Genomic DNA, 24,817 nt, shown 5'->3' on the forward strand with positions numbered 1-24,817 from the left:
GCTATAAAATGAGTACCGAGGTTCTTTCCTGGGGCAGAAATGCCCCCCGAGTAACGGACTCACCACTCTCCCTCTACTAGCGCAGCGGCGAACAATGACTCTGTCCGACCGCCATGTCATCCTAAAACGATAGGTGTTACTGGATGCGAACATGGATGAGCATGTTGACAGCACGTCGCTCTCCTGGTCACTGTCAGTTTTCATTATCAGACCCACCGCTTCTAGTCATACTTGACTGCTCAATTGGCTTCGCAGGGGCTGAGTGGATGCTGCTTGCCCACAGCGCTGAGTGGATCCTGCCAGTCACCCATCCAAGTGCTAGCCAAGCCCGACATTGCTTAACTTCGGTGTTCTGAGGGGAACCAATGTTACCACTGTGACAAGGCTTCTGGCGATCTACATGCTGCGAATCAGTATTAAGGTTTCCCTCCAGTTCCATTCACGAAAGGAGTATGGTAGCAAGGATTACATGTATGCTTATGTCCGAGCTCGACACAGAACCGATAGACACGATGCGGTAGAATTTTCAAAGTTTCCTCTGGAAAGCCGGTTCATGGAGGTTCCCGCAAGTGATTGGTGGGAGATTCACGATATCTGACAGTTAAGATTATTCAATAATTTTCTTACACCACCGCTATTCAGACGACGTTGCGGTCATGAACACCTCCATGATAGTACGACCTGTCCTGTACGAACCCTTACAAGTGAGCATTATTTTACCAACGAGCTGCTTTTCGTCACCCAACAGCTGTATCGATGAATGACTTTTCATTTACCTACAACTGAGCCTATTTGTTCGTTTCCCTTCATACAACCACACCTCTGTTACGTCAGTTTCTCACAAATGCTGTAGCTCAAGGATACCACACTTTTACATTTCGTGAACACAACTATATATTTGTCCACACACAGTCCAGAATCGGTATGACAATCAGGGAAACTCGCCGTAAGCATTGAGGCAATCACTTCGAAACGCAGCAGGTTGAAGATATCCGTTTTGTTAAATACTGTGTGCCCCTGCGGGAAGAAATGTGTAAGTGTCTGCTGCACATCCTCGTCCGACACGAGCTTTCGACCCTTCAGGGCATTTTAAAGGGACCGAAGGGGTGATAATCGCAGGGGGAGAGGTCAGGACTGCAGGGCTAGAACTTGAGTGGCTCCCACAAATATTCGTCTCTTGCAATAGGGCACTCTAGGAACGTTTTACGTCTTGTGTCGAGTCGCAACCAGCACGGATCTTGGCGCACCATTCCACATCGATAGTTTTGCCCATACACATTCTTTATTCGCCAATGGATGTCTTCCGTCGTTTAACCTTCGGTACCAAGAAAAAAATAACAATACGTTGATCCAGTTCGGATACGTTTGGTAATACTTTTGCCGTAGTTACGTTTCCGTATTAATTGCACGCACATTATAAAGACAAGAATGCCACACTAATCCATTGTCTACATTTCGTTGCTTATATACGAGCATCGGGGTCGCTCTGTGTTGCAGAAACGACGTCAAGCGGAAGACTTTTGATTGCCACTTATAGAACAAAGATAGTAATTGTCCTGCTACCTGGCCCTACATGTTACTTCAATGCCCATAAGTTATTCTCGATCAAAGGAAACGTCCTGCATCCTGTCTATCAATAAATTTTCTATCCAATAGTAAATCGCTAAAATATTCGTTAACGATGTACTTCTTTACAATACCTCAGTATCGTACTGAATCAAAAACTATCTGATGAGCCAGAAACACCAACTGCACCTTGTTATCCCTATTTCTTAGTACAGAATGTATCGTGTGCAAAGGGGCCTAGTTGGTTTCCACATAGACGATACTCTTGGAATACATGCTGATTCCCATCTTTCTTGCTTTTCAAACGTCATAGACGCTCTGATATATCCTTCCCTGGAATGGACGTCACGTCACAAACGATTTCACGGATTAATGGTTGAACCACAGCCGAGAGGTCGTTTGCAGAGTGAATCTTTTACATCCTGAAAGAGTTAAACTGCATGCTCACCAGTATTAGAATCTGTTCCCAACGCCCATCTACCAGTCATTTCCATATACATTCACCGGAATAGTGACATACTAAGATAGGATCTTCGCCTCGGAAAAGAAAGACGAAGGGAAAGACCGAATTTAATGTTTCCATAAGGAGTGCCAATTCCTTCACCACGTTTAGACTTAAACAAGCAGGATGGATGTAAATTTTTTTGAACATTGTGCGACGATGTATCCTTACCTTAACTGTCGAAACCTCGTGACAAGAAATTATTCTAGCAGCAGGAGTCGAACAAGAGTTAGGCAGCAGTGCTTTAGCGTGCGTTATCAACCTCGGCTCCGGAGGCAAATTACCTGGCCACATACATTCATTAATGCTAACCGAGGCCACCTCCGGGCTTTTACCTGTCTGATTTCTCTGTAGTAATGAACTACGGTTATAGTGGAGATTTGATGAGTATTTATATGTTTCAGTATTTTGTTGTGTTCATGTAGGAAATCTATCTTTACTTTCGTAACCAGTTATTGCTGCAGAACGATCTTGTACATATGGCACAATAATTATCAAAGGATGATTTCCTGCTTCAGATTTAACCTCGCCCAAAACTAATTACTTGTTCATTAGAAATGCTTAAATTTCAAGAAAATTATCCTCCGCGTAATTTATAGTATACGAACACACACACACACACACACACACACGCACACACACACACATAATCAAGCCATCAAGCTATGTGACGACCATCATGTTCATTTTGTCGGCATAGTTATTTCTAATAGGGCCGTTACAGAAAAGAACGTGGTGTATGGTGTATGGCGAATCATAACGTATGAGTTTTGTTATCAGATATACCTTCGATTGTACAGGATTATCGTAAACGATATCGTTTGGATTTCAGTGGACTCCTTTGGTTGTATGACAGTGTCATATATAGAAAAATTGCCAATGTTTCAGGTGCTATTGCGGACAGTCTTCATCAGGGAGATTATTGGGATATTTTGTTGCTGCTTTATATTTGTATAAGCAGGGTGTAACGCCTATAAAGGCGGATATTTTTGTTGACGACTGAGGAATGTGTACTATTACTATTTACTTTATTTGCAGACTAATAATATTATAGCTATTAGGACTAGTATCTTTTTAGGTTGGTTTGTACCTCCAACTATGTGTGGCAGGAGGAAGTTATTAATGTTTGTTTTCACCTGGGTAGCAGGTCAGGACGCATGGATTCTAAACGGTTAGTTTATACTGACTGTCGCAGTACACTTAGCGGTGCAGTTACGACCACCCAGGAAACATCACGTAGTGAATTATGTGAGTGGGTAGACAGTTCAACGCGGAGAAAGAAACAAACAACAAACAAATTGATGTATGTATGTATTAATATATCACATATAAAAATGTGTGCTTTTCTACCTGTTACATGCTATATTTAACTTTCATGCTTATGTTCTTATTATACAGTCAGTGTATCCTCAGAAGAAAAAGATTAAAGCACACTAATCTTCGGACCTTGACGGCTAACAATGTTGCCCACTTTTACCAAAATCAACAACGACGTGATCTCCAGCAGGACTATATAAACAGTTGCCTTAGCTTCTCTTATTGAAATAAGTATTTATTATGTCTTGTATTTTATCGCATTCAGTCAGTATCAACTATTATACAGGGTGGTCCTGAACTATATGACAAAAATGTAACGGCAGATAAGCGAAATATGCAGAAGCCGTATGGTAATGAGTCTGCGATAATGCCGCCATGAGCCGATAGAGAGCGCTGATGACTGCGCAGTAAGAAGGCGCTTCGCTAGCTGGATTCATCATTTCCTTCCCGGATCTCAAGCAGCATGCTTCGTTTCAGTAATGCAGAGCTGGCCGACATTCATTTACTATAAGGGGCTGCACAATGAAATGGATTAGATGCTCGAAGGATGTACAGGGAACGATTCACGGATAGGAATCAGCCGGATCGCCGAACATTCGAGCGTCTGCATCGGGAGTTACGCACGAGTGGATTGTTTTCTGTTCCAGGCGTGGAACTGGCATTGAAAGATGTCGCAGGAATGCTGCAGTGGAAGAAAGAATACTAAACACAGTAGAGGAAAATCCTTCCACAAGCTCGAAAGCTGTAGTGCATGCGTTGTGTATGAGCCACAAAAGTGTTTTGAGGACTTTACATGAACCCGTATTATTTACAGCGAGAGCAAGCAATGACCCCTGACGATTATCTTCCAAATCTAAACTTTGCCCGTTGGTACCTATAGCAGACTGCATCCAATGGAAACTTCCATGCAGGTGTTTTATTTACTGATGAGGCAACCTTTGCGCCGTCGGGTACGTTGAACACCCGTAATTCTCACCTGTGGTATCACGGTAACCCTCGTGATGCGACAGCACACGCGTACCAAGAAAGGTTTCCCATTAATGTTTGGGCATTCGTTGTGCACGATAACTTGGTAGCACCGTACGTTCTACCTAGTCGTGTAACTGGCCACACTTACAACATCTTCCTACAGGAGGTCTTACCTGAACTTCTGGGCGATGTTCCTCTAGCTGCCCGCAGACGAATGTGGTTCCATCACGACGGAGCCCAAGCTCACTTCAGTCGAAACGTCAGGAATCACCTGGACGCTGTCTACGGCCAGCGGTGCATTTCCCTGGCCACCGCGTTCTCCCGATTTAACCTGCGTGGATTTTTTCTCTTATGGGGTCATATGAAAAGCCTAGAGTCCCTTCACATCTGAAGAAGATCTAGCTTCCCTCGTGTCTGTTGCTGCTGAACATGTGATCGACATGCCTGACGTCTTATCTAATGTACACCGATCCATGCGCCGCCGCTGTGAATCGTGTAGAGCTGTTGGTGGTCTCTCTTCCGAGCACTTCTTGTATACCATCAATAAATTTCTGAAGTCATATGTCTTTACACACGTTTTAAGTTTTCTGTGATTCATACTGCTGTACAAGCTAGCGCTGCAATGTGTCATTACCGCACCCACATTGCTATACAAAATCTGCTTAATTCGGCCCACTTCACCTGCGTTTACATTTTTGACATGCGGTTTAGGACCACCCTGTGTGAAACACAAAACAAAATAATCAAGCATTTGTTTTAAAGAGGGTATACTTGATTTAGAGCAGTAGTATATTGGGATTATTAAGTCGGGTGTGATTCATGTGTTGCTGCTACATGTCAGTGTCATCTTTATTTCTTTGGTGTTTATTAATTTACCACTACAGTGTCGCTTGTCCCCTTTGGTTTGCAGGCTGGGAAGGCAGGCGACGACGATGCTGCGGCCGCGGTCAGGGAAGGAGTACCAGCCCATCAACCAGTCCATCCTGGAGAGGGACGTCGCGCTCAACTAGGGGGCCCCACCACCACATCTTGCTCAACGACAGCCGAACCGTCTTCTCGCAATAACTACGCCCTACTCGCCAGTTTTATAGCATGGAACCGCTTACTCTCGCAATAATCTGATGAGACCTGCCTTTGTACTAGTCTACTTTGCGAACGGCTTCGGCTGTACCTCGAAGTCGTTCGTGACAACTCCGATAAGACTGTCAAAACTACAAAAAATAATTTCTTCCATTTTATTTTCATTGTATGCATAATGTAAAGTGTGAATATGATGTAATTCCTTCTACTATGTAACGTGTATAAAGAAAGTCATTTTTCTTCATGTGATAAGCCATTTTCAACTCGTGTCAGATATTTAATCAGGACACACTGTTCGAGCTACTGACTTGTATCATATTAAACTTCAATAAAATTAAATTTATTTAACATGGCTTTTACTTACAACCAAGTGCTTATCACGAATCACCTTCGAGAGCCGTCTATTTCTCTCATCTGAATGAAGAGTGCATTCAAGCGGATAACAAACTTTGCTAAATAAGGTATTTAGATGACAGGAGTGGTGGAAATCAGAACAATACAATTCAGTATAGATCTAATAAAGCACAAGGGATCACTGTGTTACCCCGAAGAGAATCACACTTAAAACAGGAAATTTAGGAAATCATACATATCACTAATTACTTTGTCCCATAACCACTCACATTCTCGAGGAAAGTGTTTAATTATAGGCTGATTAGAGCAAGGCGTGTAGTAGAATGTTCGTTTGGCATCTTTGCTAACAAGTGGCGAATTTTCCACAGGACCATAGATGTTAATATTGACTTGGCTGAAAGTATTATAAAAGTTTGGAAGTTGTTGACAGTTGGATACCCTCAAGACTGGAGAAATAATTTGTCACACCATACAAATCTTTGGATGAGACAGAAACGGTGATAGACCTCATCAAATGCAATATAAGAAATTCTTAAAATGTTCGGATCAAGGGGCAATAGTATTACACAGAGTGATCCAAAAATCCAATAACGTTTCCAAGATCAGCACGTCAGGAAATAATTTCAGTAGAGAGGTAAAATTTGACATACAAGCTTAAAATTACATGGGGTTTTACTGAAACGAAAAAAGTTCACGAAACGACCGACAGTTGGGGCTTCATGTGATACGAAGTGAATAATCAATACAGCAACTGATTTTTAGTAAATAAGATATCCCTTACTCGTATAACAAACGGTCAACATGTCGGGCGTCACTCATCAACAGTTCCTTAGTACTATAGTCGAGAGTCAATGTCGTGAATAGTAGTGTACATCATACCACTAGGTACTGTAAGAAATTTCTGTTGGATTTTGTCTTTTATAATCCCCAATGAGAATGGACCATTGCGGAAAGTTGCGACTCCACAACCAACAATCATACAGGTTGATGTCTGGGGACCTGGGAGACCAAACATGGAGGAAGTGGCGGCTCAGCAAGCGATCCTCACCAAAAGATGTGCGCAAGAGATTTTTCACACGTGTAGCAAAAGCAGAGTGGAGAGCCTTCCTGCATGAAAGTGGTACCTTCCAGCAGGTCTTTATCAGCCAGGCGGAGGATGACGTGATTCCGTAACATATCAGCAAACCTCTGACCCATCACGCTGACGATTCTCATGCGGTGTCACTGAGGTCTTGCTGTCCAGCTCTATCTGTTGGCCGGCTTTAGCATTCGTTTTCGGCTTCAATAAAGTCCGTTGTCATTTCAGGCACGCGTGGCAAGGTTTACTTTCTTACATACGCAATTCCGCGAATTACTGCAATTTCAAATGTTAACGGACTTTTCAGTCATCCCGTAAATTAATATTTTGTGGAGTTTTCGTGAGCTCAGAGAAAAGCATACATATCAAGAATTCGAAGCGAAGTAATGTTTTATTATTTCCCAAATACTGTTTCGAGATTTTTTTGATCAAAGTCGACATTCGATCTATGCCCATTGTTTCACAGCCAAGGGACCTTAGTCATGGCGAGAATGCAGACCCAGGAATGATTTACATGGTTGAACTGCAGAGTAGATGTGAACATTCAAACCACATCTACGCTGGACGCCTCATTAATTTGTTTATTTGCTACTACAGAGCTCTTGGTCTCCACCCCCCCCCCCATCTCCCCTTCCCCTAGCTGTGTAACAACGTACACTTTTTACTAACGTACTTCAAGTGGTGCTCCTTTCAGCGTGTGTAACAGTTATAAGAAATTTGATGCTGTTAGCCGTTTACAACACATCGCCCCTACCTGATTTCTGTATTTCAATCGTGATAAAAAGTTTTAAGTCGCCTGGCCGGCCGGAGTGGCCGAGCGGTTAAAGGCGCTACAGTTTGGAACCGCACGACCGCTACGGTCGCAGGTTCGAATCCTGCCTCGAGCATGGATGTGTGTGATGTCCTTAAGTTAGTTAGGTTTAAGTAGTTCTAAGTTCTAGGGGACTTATGACCACAGCAGTTGAGTCCCATAGTGCTCAGAGCCATTTGAACCATTTTTTTTAAGTCGCCAGTTAACGGTACTATTTCAAGCAGGAAATATTGTGAATTTTTTTAAAGACCTTCACCTTACTTTCCCATTCAGTACGTTAGATTCTCATTTAATCAGTCAGCAATTCAACACGTTTTAGTTCTTCAACCGTGTAAGTACTTCCATAGGTTTTTCACTGATTAAAAGTGTTATTATGACCAGCTGTCTGATGTATCAGCTACAGCACGTGTGTGGAAAGCTCTAACTTCAGGAAGGGAAGGGAAGATACGAGGTGTGGCTAGAAAAAAACCGGACAATACAGGTGAAACTATAAAACGAATGCCATAAGGCTGAAAGTCGCGTGGCCTGTCACGTGACTCTCGCTCCGCCTACTGCTCGAGTTTCATCTGCCTCTGCACTCAGTCTGCCCGTGGCGTCTGTTTTAAGTAGTTGACGTTTTGTCTGTGCGTCGGAAAATGTTGAGTGTACACGGAGAACAGCGTGTTAACATCAAATTTTGTTTCAAACTAGGAAGATCTGCAAGTGAAACGTTTGTAATGTTACAACAAGTGTACGGCGATGATTGTTTATCGCGAACACAAGTGTTTGAGTGGTTTAAACGATTTAAAGATGGCCGCGAAGACACCAGTGATGACACTCGCACTGGCAGACCATTGTCAGCAAAAACTGATGCAAACATTGAAAAAATCGGTAAACTTGTTCGACAAGATCGCCGTTTAACAATCAGAGCAGTGTCTGAGTTAACAGGAGTTGACAAGGAAAGTGTTAGGCAGATTCTTCATGAAAGTTTCAACATGAACAAAGTGTGTTCAAAAATGGTTCCAAAGTGTCTCACAATTGAACAGAAGGAACGCCGAAGAATGATTTGTTCTGACATCCTGGAAAACATTGAAAGTGATCCCACCTTCTTACAAAATCGATGCATTGGAAAACTCCTGGTTCTCCACGACAAAAAAAGCACGAATGTCAAAATCGAAATTCAAGGCAATGTTGATTGTTTTTTTTGACATCAAAGGGATTGTGCACATTGATTGGGTACCAGAGGGACAAACAGTGAATCAGCATTACTACATTAGCATCCTGGCTACCCTACGTGAGCAAGTACGGAGAAATCGGAACGATTTGTGGAGAATAAAGTCATGGATCCTTCACTAAGACAATGCCCCAGCTCACAGTGCGTTGTCAGTGAAGACGTTTTTGGCAAAACACAACATTCCCATCTTAGATCATCCACCCTACTCACCTGATTTGGCCCCCTGTGACTTTTTTCTTTTCCCTAAAGTCAAGTCAGCTTTGAAAGGAACTAGATTTGAGACTGTTGAAGCAGTAAAAGAAAAAGCGACGGAAGTAATGTATGGACTTACCGAAAATGATCTGCAGCATTGCTATGAACAGTGGAAAATTCGTATGGAGCGGTGTAGAGACCGAGGAGGAGAGTACATTGAAGGAGATAACATGAAATTGTAAATAATTGTAAATAAATGTTTTTTCCAGCATCAGTCCGGTTTTTTTTCTAGCCGCACCTCGTATGTTGTGTACGCCATCATACACAATGGTAAGAAGAAGTGGGCCACATATTGGTGTGGCAACTGTCGTCGTAGGAAAGCTGGACAGGAGCAGAAATGATCAGCGAACAAGTTAACACAGGTTTTGTGCAACTTACATTTCTCCAAACGAACGAAGACTTGTTACAAATAATGCAGCATGAAACAAGAGTCCAACTGTCACAATTATAACTACCATGAGCCCTGCTCTACTAAATATGAACTATGGTGTTGGGGCCGCAACTAGACGACATCTCCACAGCGCGTCAGGTGGCGAAGTGGCTAAGAGGGCCAGTGGGATGAGTCGCTGCCGCCGGCCGTTCTGTATCGTGGCGGCAGAAGGAGCTCGCAGTCGAGAGCGGCTGGAGGCGTGGCTCAGCAGGCGTGCTCCTTTGGGTTCGCTGGATTCTATACGACCGCTGTCGGTGCTTGACAGAAACTTGCGGTGCCGTTGCCAACTTAACATTCCGGTAGGTGGTATCGATATGTGGTACCACAGGTATGGTATGTACTAAGGGAGAACTGGTGACATTGGGTTTAAATGCTACTGAAAACAAGGGTCAGCACAGGACACTGTGCTGGGTTGTACCAAACCATTAGACGACAGGACAGTTCCTGACTGCTCCCCATCCCCGATAAGGAGGATTGGAGGGATTTAGATCGGATGTCTGTATGCATTTCACTCACTGCTATAACAATTCGCAGTGTCCAAATGGAGGTCGATCATCAGTAAATGCGCCATTGGTGTAGTCGAGTCTTTCCAGCAGCAGAAAAGACAATTGCGAAACGTCAGACCACACTACATAGCACCAGTCAGCTACTGCCTAGTTTTAGCATTGTTTTGGCCTACTGAAGACATGCAGATATATCTGCCGTTCCGAAAACTGGCCATTTGCGAGGTACCCGACTCCAGATTTCATTCCACGCAGTTCCCTTCACAATAATCGGTCGGAATGTGGTTGATATGTACCTCTATTCAGTGACAGCAACAATTTCTGTCGTATTTGAAGTCGACTGTCAATGAGGAGGCTTGACACTGGTCCCCCACTGGTAGGATCTTTCTGCGACTGCTGGTCTCCCACCATCCTACATGCTTTCAAGTTATGGCGCTTTACGTTTTACAGATCAACACGTTAGGTAACATCATTCAAGGTTTGGTAATGAACATGTCCACACATGATAGTTGGTTTCTGCCATTCCGCTACATTTCTACGTAGACCCATCTCAATGTGCACACACACCACTCCTCTATGACAGGTCAGCAGTGTTTGTCAGTAAATTATTACGTGGTCGCATGCTACTTCTCACCAACTAGAGTGCTCCAAAGCGACTAATGTTCCGTTTCAAGAGAATGACTAATGTTTTGTCTGGTGGAATTTCAGTCACGGGTGGAGACATCCATTTTTGCGGTTAAGTATTTGATGTGAATTTTAAAGTGCCCCCGATAAACTGAATGATCTAAGAGATATCGGACTGGCAACTGGTACGCGTCTATTACACTTTTCGATGTTTCGGTTGGAACCTGCCAGTCATCTTCAGGTTGGCGATATCCAGGTGCTCTTCGATTAGAGCATTATTCGATCTGTAGCCGCTGTCATGGATCATCGTATTGTCAACCATGGAATAACAGAGCTCTAAAAAGATAACGATGTGGAAAAAATATTGTTTTACGGTACTTAATTGAACAGTCGGTGAGAACAGCAGTGTTAGCTGGTTTGCAAATGGCGAGTCAAGCGTTCACGTTCATTGGAGAGCTCGTCCACGTTCAACTTCGTTGACTTATGTGAACATGTGTCAAAAAATTTCGGTGAGTGTCCCCTTTGGCTGGAGCTTGCGCAGTCTTGGGCTTTTACGCAACAGTTCCTTGATTTACTAGCCAAAAACAATTCCAGGGTGCAAGCATAAAGAAAAGAAGGCAAGAACTTTTGCTTAATTTTACAGGGTAATAATCTGATATAACAATGGTAAATTAAGTACTCGCCCAGAAGTAATAAAGCAATTAAAACTGAATGGTGGCATCACGACAATAGAAATCCTGGTGTAAGATAGATGTATACATATCATTCGTAATAGCTGCTTTGCCCCACCAAAATTAGCTTTAGAAAAGGGGGCACTGACATAATCCTGTAACAACATGCACTAACTCGCTAGGCAGTACAACCACATCCAACTACACCAAACACCTTAATCAAACACTGGACAGACACCATGTACGAACGTACACATCTACACGGACCCAACATGCTAATATACAGTCAACATTCAAGGTACATAGAATGACCGTTGAATCACTAAGAGCTATCACTAGTATATAATCAGATGACGACACGATCTCGCTATGCATTACACACCATGTACAATTACATAAAGCACCTACTTTATTTTGACAGTTCAAATTTTGTTCACACACCAATGGCAGCACAAAATTTAATGATTAACGTAACTTAACGCCACAGATCACTCATAGCATGTTTTGTAATCCTCGTAAGGGAACCTTCTTTCAGGAAGCACTTGCTGGCTACCAGATTCAATATACTCTGGATATATGGAGATAAACATCATCTGCTGCTGCGGTCCAGTGATGTCTCGCTTCACAGTCGGTCAAACCCACTGTTGGCAGTTCACACTATAACTTATTTGCTGCTCTGCCGTGTCCCTCCTACTCCAGGTGGCTCTGAACGGCTTCCTCCAAGATCAATTTTTCTTTCGCTGTCGGAAACCAACTGCCGAACCGCTCCGGCAGCTGCTATACCACATGGTGATAGTGGCCAAATGTCCAACAGCTTTCGACGCCACTGAGCGAGGCACTCAGCGGCAACTCAGTGGACAAGCCATGCTGATGCTAAATCGGCTCGGCAGACGCAGCACGTGACACCGGTGTTGCACCGTAATCCATCTGCCGACCACCACAGCCCCCCGGCGTCGGCTGCCACAAGCCGCTGATGTGGTCGATCCCGCTTCAATCTTCCAATTTCCTTCAACTCTGCCAGCACATCGCTTCATGACTCGCCGAGACCCTGCGCTCGCCGACGAGTAGAAGCACGCAGCCTCTGGCACGCCCCGGTAAGTGAACAGCGCTGGCGCGACTTACTGATAGGGCGGGAATTCAAATTTGGCTTCCAATGGCTATTTCACGGCGCAAGCCATACCACACTGGCAAGGCATCTTATGCTTCAGGAGATCCGCAGTAACAAATCGTCCGTCGTCACCTGAAATTATTGGCGTGTTCTGGCTACCTTGAATTACATACTGCCGCGCGAGATTTGCCGAGCGGTCTATGGCGCTGCAGTCACGGACTGTGCGACTGCTCCCGGCGGTTGTGTGCTCCCTCGGGCATGGATGCGTCTGTTTGTCCTTAGGATACTTTAGGTTAAGTTGTGTGTAAGCTTAGGGACTGATGACCTTAGCAGTTAAGTCCCATAAGACTTCACACACTTCAATTATATACTGTCAACATTGCGAAAGAAGCCTGGTGATTTTGCCAATATACTTTCATTGTTATCCACTTCCTTGTCTTGACTGTAACAGGTAACGTGCTGTTAATCTACCGGAAATTCCACTGTTAAATGCGTAAGAAAGAGCGGATAGGTGGAAAGAGTACACTGAATGCCTCTATGAGGCGGAGGACTTGTCTGGCGAGATGATATAAGAAGAAACAGGTCTCAATATAAAAGAGACAAGGGATCCAGAATTGGAATCATAAATTAAAAGAGCTCTGAAGACTTAAAATCGAATAAGCCAGATGGGATAGATAACATACCATTACAATTTCTAAAATCGTTAGGGGAAGTGGCCTCTACACGACTATTCACTTTGGTGGATAGACTCTACGAGACTGACAGTTTACCATTAGACTTCAGATAAAACATCGTCCACAAAATTCTTGAGACAGCAAGAGCAGACAACCGTGGGGATTATTGCACTATCATGCATTCGAGTTGCTGGCGAAAATATTATACAGAAGAATGGAAAATAAAAGTGAGGATCTGTCAGATGATGATCAGCTTGGCTTCAGAAAAGGTAAAGGAACCAGAGAGGCAATTGTGACGTTCTGATTTATAATGGATGCAAGACATAAGAAAAATGATGACACGTTCATAGGATCTGACGACTTGGAAAAAGCTCTAGACAGCTTCTGTCGGTGCAATATACAATATCTATAAGATCGAGGATGAAACAATAAGACTGGAAGACCAAGAACGAAGTACGTGGATTAAAAAGAAATTAAGGCATGGATGTTGTCTTATGCCCCTACTGTTAAATCTATATATTGAAGAGGCAATGACAGAAATAAAATAGAACTTCAAGAGTGGGATAGAATTCAAGTTGAAACAAATCAGTGATAAGATTCGCTGATGAAATTACTACCCACAGTGAAAGTGAAGAAAGGTTGCAAGATATGTTGAAAGCAATTAACAGACTAATGGGTATGGAATACGGATTGAGAGTAAATCGAAGAAAGAGGAGAGTAATGAGAAGCATCAGAAACGAAAACATCGAGAAACTTAATATGACAACTGGCCAGCAACATCACACATCATGGATGATGCAAAGAGGTCATAAAAAGCACGCTAGCACAGGCAAAGAGGCTATTCCTGGCCAAGAAAAGGCTGCTGGTATCAAACATAGGCGTCAATACGGGGAAGACATTTCTGAGAATTTCCAGTCTTAGACAACTAAATTGAATGCCTTCTGGTCGCTGCAGAGGCTAAGACCGAGTCGTTCACTTAAGGTGGCCCATAAAGTCTATCGCCCCTCAGGATTCTAAGTCCAGCGATGTCCACGATCTACCAACACTGTAGAATGTGGAAGTGTCTGAAGGAAGTGTTGTACTTTCCTCGAGAGGATGGTTGTAACTGGTCATAGTCTGGTGGTAAATGTGGAACAATGTAGTGACGAAGTCGCGAGATCGAACCATTGCATTCTTTTTTTTTTTTCTTTAAGAAAATCGCATTTCGGTTTTCTGTACTCTGATGGAGTTCAAAAATGATTCCCTTCACTTTCTAATCTATTTGAATACCAGATATCTCTACAACAACTCCACCACACAGTCAGTGCCTGGGTCGAGACCAGGCTTATGCTCGCGAGTTTCCTCGCCCTACGGCGCCCCCCGGCAGCCGGCTACCTGCCGCACGCCACTCGCCAACTTCGTCAGGGGTCGCACTATCAGGTAAATGCGGGATTGTGACCATGTTCTTCAACTCCCTTTTCTGATTTGAAGTTCTTTTATCTTGCAGTTACATATTAGATTTTTTATGTTCGAAACTTACGAACGTTGTTCAAGTGTTGTAAAACACAGTCGCAAGTAGAAAAAGTCCAACATTTGCAACATATTGTTGGCTTTTGATTTATTAGAGGCATGAAGGCAGCAAGGCGAGTCAGAACATTTGTACTGTGCGTGGAGTGACTGATTTTGGGCAAATCACGTCAGCAAAAGATTTGAATGTCTCAAGAAACGTCGTTCGTTCTCTCATGACTCATTTTTTTTACATTCAGGAAGTCTCGATAAGTAACATATGTGATGAACCGCGACCTTTTAATGGTAGTACGCCTTTTGCATTCAATAGACAAGATTAATAAGTCGGGTGCAGGAATACTACAGGCTCTAATTGAAACCAAGAAAAATGTCCAATAGTGCGTTTTAGTTTGAACGTCGCCACTTCGCTCATTGGGAATTCCTATGCAGTATAGTTACAGGTGTCTAGTTATGACGTCTTCATGATAACTTTTTAAGAAGAAATTGATGGCTGAGCCGTACGAAAACATATCTGCTCTAGAAAAGGACAGTGGAAACATAATATTTTGCAGCTGTTGGCTCAATATGTACACTACGAAATCCTCTCCAGCGTTGTATCTATTGCTCTGGTGTTTGTTGTCAACTCTAAGAACTGTTATTCAGCTTGCCACGGTAACCTTACGAGGAACGTCTATTTTAATAAAACAGAAAGTACTGTAACACAAACACGCTTAAAACAGCACGAATTCTGGATTTCGATCGGTCTGTGTTTATTTGCTGTCCTATGTCAAACTAATACAGTATGCAAAATTGTCATTTAACAGCTATAATTTATTTATTCATTTTGGATCTCACTGCCTGTAGCTCTGTCACGAAATGGTTAAGGAATATAGCCGTCGCGAAGTCTGAAAATGTGAGCCACCCCCCACCCCCAAAAAAGAAAAAGAATCATTCCTTCCTGTCGCCCAAAAGGAGGGGTGCAGGGAAAGTGGGCAGGGGTCGCAACCTGAGGGCTCACCACCAGTCCCTTTCCCTCATTTCCGTCCGCCCAGGATCCAAGGGAAGTGTAGGGAACGTGGCGTGGAGGTACAAGGAACATCAATGATTTGTTTAGTTATTCATTACCGAGAGCACCAGATAGCTTTAAGTTGCCACATTCGAGGACACTACCGAAGTTTTGCGGAGAAGAATATACTGAGGAACGTAGAATACCCGATTCTACGAGTGGAAAAGAGGTGAGTGAACTCCTCATTGCAGTAAAACCCTAACTCTGGGGTGATTTAAGAAAGACGTTTCAAAGGAAACTTTAGAAAAATTGTCTGTATTTGGAATAGCTGACAACTGATCAGTGGCGTTCATTAAAGAAGTGCCAAAAATCAAGGATATTTTCTCGCCATGAGCAAAATAGTAGTGAATTGCGAGTCCACAAATCTACTTCACGGAGTTAATCTCCGCTTGCGGGAAGTATTCCACGTCCGGAAGGAGGAGCAGGTGAGTAGGCATCTGGTAAGAGATCGTATGAATAATTAAGGCCAGCATCTGTCGCACCAAGAACCAGATATCTCTTGCCAATCTGCACACCAGGTAGTCCTCGTTTGTGTCCAAAAAACCATAAGCGACACACAATGGGGTGTCTGCGAGGTGAATGCCGTGAAGGCATGACCGGCATACGAGTGCATACTTCTCACTGACGGTGAGGTACCATGCAGACTCGACATCAGTGTCAAGATAAGGACCACACACCGACTGCCAAACTGCACGGCAGTCGACATGGAGACGCTTCCCCTCAACCACATCTGGTGACCTATGCTGCTGTAGAAAGCCATAAATCGCCTTCGTTGATGTCAAGCACGTTGGCTATATCGTAGTACGGACGTAGCTCAGTTCGAGGAAAATGTGGCGGAAGTAAAATAAGGGCGGCAGGACGTCCGAAAGCTGGATAGGTGCTGAGAGAGAGTGTGGCGCAAGAGCCCCCAGCAATAGATGGGTAAGGCATTTGGGTCAAAGGCAACACAGCGCCATATGCGAGCGGATGAAAAAGGCTATCATTCAGTCACGCACATTATCCGGGCACAAACCGCTCCTGTACTGTGGGAGTGTGAGGGTCTCGTACCTCATCTCGAACAGGAACTGTGGCAAACATGAACCCAATGCGGCGAGCAGTGGACGGTGGAGTAGGAAGTGTCTGTGCCACATGGGGAATACGTGACGCCACAGTGACCCACAGATCACTTGCGAAATCAAGTACTAAGCGTCGGACAGCAGGAACTACATGCAGTGGTGTAGAGCTGTCCACAGAAAGCCCCCCCCCCCCCCCCCGCCTCCACTAGCCATCGCTCTTGATCTTCGGACGTTAAGACAGCAACCAGATTGTTCTCTGTAGGCGGCAACCCACGCCGATGACTCCCGGATCTCAGCACCGCTACGAAGAATGATGACATCGTCCACATAAGCAGGGCAGCTGAATACAATGCCGCCGAGAGTCGTAAAATATAGGCGTTGACAAAGCATGCAGAGCAATGGTGAGAACATACAACAGTGCAGAGAACAGGCAGCCTTGACACACCGAATGTCAGATGAAGGTAGAAGGAGGATACGGCCATTGTAGAGTACACTAGACGTAGCTTCACGAAGGAGACGCATTACGACGTCAACGGTAGTCTCAGGGTTTCCCATATTGCGGAGCACCATTTTCAGGTAGTCGCGATCGACCCGATCGTATGTCTGGCTGACGTCAAGAGCTGTCAAAAGTCCAGGCATACGACGAGCATATTCCAGAGCGACTATGTCCCAATATCGACAAAGGGCAATGCAGATATCATTGGCACCTTACAAAGTAGTCTGATCAGGGTAACAACGTACCAGGCCGTCCGCTTAAGCTGTGCAGCCAACAGTCACATAAAGATCTTTGGTCCCTGTTTAGCAACGTTGAGGGGTAGTAATCGAATATCCACGAGGTATCTCGAGGCTTGTGGGTGTGAATGAGGAGACCTTCGAGGAAACCGTCTGGATATAAGGTCCTGTGAAATTTCCGTCCACACTGTCGCCAAAGGGAGACTAAATGTCCGATAAAAACCTCATTAGGAGGCCGTCAGGGCTAGGCGACTTCCTTGTAGAAACAGCATGGATAGCATCATGGACTTCGGCCTCCGTGACGACGGCAAGCAGATCCATCGTTGCATCCCCAGGAACCGAGCCAAAGGACAGTCTGGAGACCTCTGTAATGTTGGCAGAATGGTGACGTTGTTCAGTGTACATACAACGTAACATAATACGCACGGAGGGCAGACCGTATGTCGCGCTGCGAATCGAAGCGCTGCCCATCGTCACTCATAAGAACATTAATCAATGTCCTCCGACGGTGGCGCCGTTCCACTATCAAATGATACATAAATGGACATTCCTGCGCACCATCTCTATAGCTCCTTCAAGGTGACAGTGAGACAGGAATATGATCTGTGCCTTGAATGATTCACTATCGTCTGGTGCTGTGGCAAATACGGCATTATAGTACATTACTGGAGAATAGTGAAATATAATTCCTGTATTCCTCACCGCCATCCCACGACCACCCTTTCATGACCAATCAAGGCGTTCCAGAGGACAGGCTTTGCGCAGAACACAATGACATGGCAGACTGATATGGATCATTGGGTCGACAACAAGCTGTTCACGTAGTCTCGATGCTGCCTGCAGTTGTGTGAAGTAAGGTAGATCGTGTTCAGTTTCTTTGGCACACAGCCGCTCCACTCCTTTTATTGGCAGAGATTGATGGCAGAGATACAAGCATCATGGTCAGAGAATGCAGTGGGGCAGCCCTTTGTAGCCTACACCCATCTGTCACTATTATGGGAGATCGACGTGGCTTAAAGAATGTTTAACGAAGTGCATAAATCCTGAACGACTACCATGAACATGCTCCCAAGAACCGACAATGTTGAGGTGCTGGAGAACTGTCGCTACCGCGATGCATTGGAGAGTGACGTGTTAATTAGTCTTTGGGTGTATGGATGGATTTGAAATCGCCTTCCACGATCAATGCATCGTGCTGACCACAGAATAGAGTCGTGACTGTCTCGGAGAAGAAAGTGGAACGTTCTCGGTGGCGATCCAAACAAGACGGCGCATAGACGTTGATAATCCTTAGGCCATTAAAGGTGACAGGCACGCTTCTGGCATCAAGCAGATAGGCAACTGTATCATCAAGTATACCGTGAGGTGGGAGGATTGCCACACCACTACGAGGAAGCCCAGGAGCCATGTGCTGAAATACCACGGAGCACGAAAGGTTGCAATGTTCAGCTCCTAAAGGAGGGAAACGTCAACGTCTACAACTGACAGCATGTCACTAAGTTAGGTTGTGGCATATGCAAATGGTGTTGTCATTGACAGTGGCTACCCAATAGGTCTGAAAAGCTGCCATCGCCAGGAGGATGGGTGATTCAAGCACGGGGAAAGCACAGGAAACTCCTTGTTAGGCCCCTGTGGAATCCCACTTAACTTTGGCGTAGAAGGACGTGACACATGAAGGCGAGTTCATCGCTGTGTACACTTCCAGAATGCCAATCCTCAGAATCGACATTGTCTGTCTAGGAGACAGATGTCTCACTGGGCCAGTTCAGTGGAACGCCGTCAGAGGTGCGCCCATAGGTAGTGTCAGGCACAGAAAGGGAGGCAACCACATCAGATGCAGTCAGGGACATTATGTTCAAGCAGATTGCACATAACGATGGTGAGGCTAGTAGGAAAACAGCTAGCCACATGTAGAGGGGTCTGGCCAACTGATAGAGACAGGGAAAGATGTTATGTCATCAACTAACAGGGAGTCAGTACATCGTCAGTATGACGGTCGTCATCCTGTGCACTTATCCGATGGAGGCAGTCATCATAAGGGGTATGACATTATCTCTTTCATTTCCTTGGCTTCCTAACATGTTGTTCCCTGTTGGATGGAGGGCGGCTGTCGCCCGAACGTGGCCAAATTGCAGGAAGGTGGAGATCGTTACAGTCCATGATCAGTAACCATGAAGTCAGGACGGACAACTTGCGTCTGCTGACGGCCATCGTCCCTTGATATTCCCTCCAATGACAGTGTAGGAGAAACACGGAAAACTTCTATCGCGTTGTCTGGAGTAGTCGACATAGGTGCCAACTGATTCAGGACGGGTGCAGCATGCAACCCGCCACAGATGCATGAGGTAGACATAGCAGGCTGTAACTGAGATGTTTAGGCTAGCTTATAATGTGCACGCTATAACTGGCAAACAGTTGTTGTCGCCTGATGGCCTGATCTACAATGGAGAGAACCCAGCTTCCATGGGTAGGCTGCTCACAGGGCTCGTTCAGAAAGCTCTCGTCACACAGTGGTTCATATAGTCCAATATCTGCAATCCTGAGGGCGATACTGAACCATATGCCAGACTCCCACGATCAAGACGGGACTGTACAAGGACTTTGTACAGCTGCAACAGTATAGGGCGATCTGCATTCCAATTGGTGCGCCTCAGGCATCGAAGAATGTTAAGGTGCTGCTAGAGGTTATGCCTAAGCTGACAAAGTTGGGGAACCAAGTTAAATGGGCGTCGATAACGAGTCGCAAAGAGCGATGAGAGTCCACTGAATTACTGATATGGTCAGCAAGATAAAGTCGTGGGTGCAGGTAGACTGCACGATGTGACAGATGAGCACGACACTGAAAGCCGTGGATGGGGGTCCACGACTGAGCCTTTCGTATGGCTCCCTGCAGTCGACATTCACGCACTTTAATAGTATATGAGCAAAACGAAATGCAGAAGTCGTCAGCACATAAGAAGGGTGATACCGAGAACCGAAAGATCCTGGGAGACCATTAATCGCCACTAAATAGAGTGGGACGGTCAAGAGGCCCCACTCGTGTCTTGTAGTGAGGATCTGGTGTCGCAAAGTGGTGTCACAGGCTTTCGTCAAGTCACGAAAGACGGCAGTAGCGTGACGACGGCAGTAAAAGCCCGTTTGGATGGCAGACTGTAGGGGTACCAAGTTACCAGTGGTGGATCGACCTTGGAGAAAATCACCCAGAGATAGAGCCTGAAGTCCAACAGACTGAAGGAGCCAACACAACTTCTGGCTCGCCATTATGTTCAAGCAGCTTGCACAGAACATTGGTGAGGCTAGCAGGACAACAGCTAGCCATATCTAGCGGGGTCTTACCAGGTCTCAACACTGGAACAATGATACTTTCTCGCCAATGTGAATGGAATTCGTCATCGCTACAGATGCAGTTGAAGATGCCAGGGATGTGGCGTTGGTAATCCGCTGATAGATTTTTATTGGAATGGATGGAGTCTGGCCAACAGGTTGTGTCGGGACAGTGTGCAAGGGCTCGGCGAAATTCCCACTCACTGAATGGAGCGCTATATGGCTCAGGGTGGCGTATAGTAGAAGATGGATGTTGTCTTCCCCCAGCTGTTTGTGGGTACACAAGGCGGGGTAGTAATTCTCAGCCACAGAGGTTAGAGCACAGTGCTCAGCAAATTGCTCTGCGATTGTATCTGAGTCGGTATAGATAGCTCCATTCATGGAAATCCCAGATATACCTGCAGGGGTCTGATATCCACAGAGGTGCCTCTTCTTACTTCAAACCTGGGAAGGAGGGGTTCATTTGCCAATGGTGTGGATGTACCATTTCTAACACTCCTGCTTCCATCTTTTGATTACCTGATAGACACGGGCACAGAGCAGTTAGAAGGCAATGATGTGCTACAGTGATGTGTACTGCTGATGACGTTGTAGGGCCCACCTACACTCTTTAATGGCTGCAGCGATTTCCGGCGACCTTCAAGGCAATGTCTTCCGCTGGGAGCAATCTGAAGAAAAAGGGATTGCCGATTCTGCTGCAGAAACAATAGTCGTAGTAACAATATGGATCATGACATCGATGTTTTCATGTAATGGAGATCCAGCTGTGGTAACATAGGCGAAAGCGTCCCAATCAGCCTTTGGTAAGAGCTTATCTTGGCTACTGTCCATGTGAGCGACGTTGTGGGAGGGGCAGGAAGAGCAGAGAGTGGTTATTAACCCCCAAGTCGTCGTTAACTCTCCAGTGTATAGAAGACAGAACTCCAGAACTAAGACAGATCAATGGCTGAACATGTGTCATGTGGCACATTTAAATGAGTGGGGGCGTCTCTATTTAGGATCCAAAGGTCGAATTGAGTTAGTAGATTCTCGAAATCTTTTCCATGGCCAGCGATCTTGATTCCACCCCACAATGTTTTTTTTCCGTTAGCCTTCTGATTGGTTTGATGCGGCCCGCCACGAATTCCTCTCCTGTGCTAACCTCTTCATCCCAGAGAAGCACTTGCAACCTAAATCCTGTATTATTTCCTGGATGTATTTCATTCCAGTCTCTGTCTTTCTCTAAAGCTTCCTCTAGTACTACGGAAGTCATTCGCTCATGTCTTAACAGATGTCCTATCAACCAGTCCCTTCTCCTTACCAGTGTTTTCCATATACTCCTTTCGTCTCCAGTTCTGCATAGAACCTCCTCATTCCTTACCTTATCAGTCCACCTAATTTTAACATTCGTCTGTAGCACCATATCTCAAATGCTTCGATTCTATTCTGTTCCGGTTTTTCCATAGTCCATGTTTCACTACCAGTAATTTATTCTTCAAATTAAGGCCTATATTTGATATTAGAAGACTTCTCTTGGCCAGAAATGCCCTTCTTGCCATTTCTAGTCTGCTTTTGATGTGCTCCTTGCTCTCTCCGCCATTGGTTATATTATGCCTAGGTAGCAGAATGCCTTATCTTCATCTATTTCGTGACCATCAATCATGATATTAAGTTTCTCGCTGTTCTCATCTCTACTACTTCTCATTATCTTCGTCTTTCTTCGATTTACTCTCAATCCATACTCTGTACTCAAGATAGCAATGTCATCAGCGAATCGTATCATTGGTATCCTGTCAACTTGTATTTTAATTCCACTCCTGAATCTTTCTTTTATTTCCATCAGATTGAACAGAATGGGGAAAGACTACGTTCCTCTCTTACACCCTTTTTAATCCGAGAAAACCCTTCTTCGTCGTCCACTCTTTACAATCCCCTTTTGACTCTTGTACATATTGTATATTACCCGTCTGCCCCTACAGTTTACCTCTATTTTTCTCAGAATTTCCAACATCTTGCACCATTTTACATTGTCGAAGGTTTTTTCCTGGTCGACAAATCCTATGAACGTGTCTTGTTTTTTTTTTAATCTTGCTTCCACTATTAATCGCAACGTCAGAATTACCTCTCTAGTGCCTTTACCTTTTCTAAAGCCAAACTTATCATCTGTCACATCCTCAATTTCCTTTACCATTCTTCTGTATATTATTCTTGTCAGCAACTTGGTTGCATGAGCTGTTAAGTTGATTGTGCGATAGTTCTCGCACTTGTCACCTCTTGCAGTCTTCGGAATTGTGTGTATGATGTTTTTCTGAAAGTCAGATGCATTCAACTTGTTCAGTCGTTTCGTTGGCACTTTCCCAAATGATTTTAGACATTCTGGTGGAATTTTATCCATCCCTTCTGCCTTAATTCATGTTAAGTCCTTCAAAGATCTTTTAAATTCTGATTTTAATACAGGATCCCAAATCTCTTCTGAATCAACTCCTGTTTCCTCTTCTATCACATCATACAAATCCTCCCCCTTATAGAGGCTTTCAATGTATTCTTTCCACCTACCCGCTCTCTCCTCTGTATTTAGCAGTGGAATTCCGGTTGCACTCTTAATGTTACAACCCTTGCTTTTAATGTCACTGAGGGTTGTTTTGGCTTCCCTGTATACTCAGTCTGCCTTCCGACAACCATTTCTTTTTCGATGTCTTCACATTTTTCCTGCATCCATTTCGTCTTACCTTCCCTGCATTTCCTCTTTATTTAATTCCTCAGCGACTTGTATTTCTGAGTTCCTGAGTTTATCTAAACATTTTCCTGCTTCCTCATTTCATCGATCAGATGAAGTATACCTTCTGTTACGCATGGTTTCTTCACAGTTACCTTCTTTGTACCTATGTTTTTCTTTACAACTTCTGGGATGGCCCTTTTTAGAGATGTCCATTCCTCTTCAACTGTACTGCCTCCTTAGCTATTCGTTATTGCTGTATCTATAGCCTTGGAGAACTTGAAGCCTATCTCGTCATTCCTTTGTACGTCTATATCCCACTTCTTTGCATATTGATTCTTCCTGGCTAACGCCTTAAACTTCAGGGTACTCTTCATCACTAATATGTTGTGATCTGAGTCTATCTCTGCTCTTTGGTACGCCTTACAATCCAGAGTATTCGCTATTACTAGCTGAAACTTGTTACAGTCTACAGCACCAAAATTCACACCCAGTCCCTCCTCGCCCAGCCACAACAACAATCTTGGATGTTTCTTAAAATGTGGTACTGGATGCAGTTTCATACTTACCTTATCGGCTTCTTCTAGTCATCTATTTTGAGTGGTTATTCTGCTGTTACTCTGAAGATGAAGACGTAAGGTAAATAATAATAATTTAGTGTGGTGAAAATACAGTGTCGCCTTTCTTCCAGCTCCCTCATTCAAAATGTAGTAAAAATGAGAGACAAAAATGCGCTTATGACTGAAAACAATATTGTGGTAGTAACGGGCAAAATGTAGCGAACTCCATCAGTTATATGACAATTATATAATCAAGTATTTCGTTTTATTCCTTTAGTTGGTTTCGTTGCGGTCCTTTTCAATTAAAACAGAGGAAGAGGAAAAATCTGGCTTTAAACATACGCTTGTAGTGGAATCTGAATGTATGGCTACAGTTGCAGTAAGTTTTTTTTGAATCGTCCGACACAGACACGTTTTTTCTCCTCACATTCCTGAAAGCTCCAAAAGAAAAGCTCCAAAACTTCAGACGTTGACCCCTATCAGTAAGACTCCCCCCCCCTCCCCCCCACCTCAAAAGAAGGATGACTGGAGGAAGGTTCTCATTTTAATAATATTTACTTACTTTTGATTTATTTATTAAATTTATTGTATTCTTTATCAGGAATGAAACCATCTCCGACGCACCACACGTCCTCATAAAGACTGGCGATTGGGAAAGAAAAGTCCGCATTACGGCGACACGCCGGTAGATCGTCAATGCACGTCTTCTCGGAAGTGTGTCTGCAAACCGTTGAGGAGATCTATCTGC

General features: G+C 44.3%; 1 protein-coding gene across 1 annotated transcript in view; it reads left to right on the forward strand.

The window, feature by feature from the left end:
* Nucleotides 1–5,782, forward strand: part of LOC124776052 — a 403,057-nt gene extending 397,275 nt beyond the window's left edge. The window contains exon 15 of the mRNA XM_047250895.1: nt 5,265–5,782. Coding sequence (XP_047106851.1) covers nt 5,265–5,364 — 100 coding nt within the window. The 3' untranslated portion in view covers nt 5,365–5,782. The remainder of the gene's footprint in view (nt 1–5,264) is intronic.
* Nucleotides 5,783–24,817: the final 19,035 nt, after the last annotated feature.

The sequence above is a fragment of the Schistocerca piceifrons genome, chromosome 2, assembly GCF_021461385.2.
Source record: "Schistocerca piceifrons isolate TAMUIC-IGC-003096 chromosome 2, iqSchPice1.1, whole genome shotgun sequence".
Lineage (NCBI taxonomy): Eukaryota > Metazoa > Arthropoda > Insecta > Orthoptera > Acrididae > Schistocerca > Schistocerca piceifrons.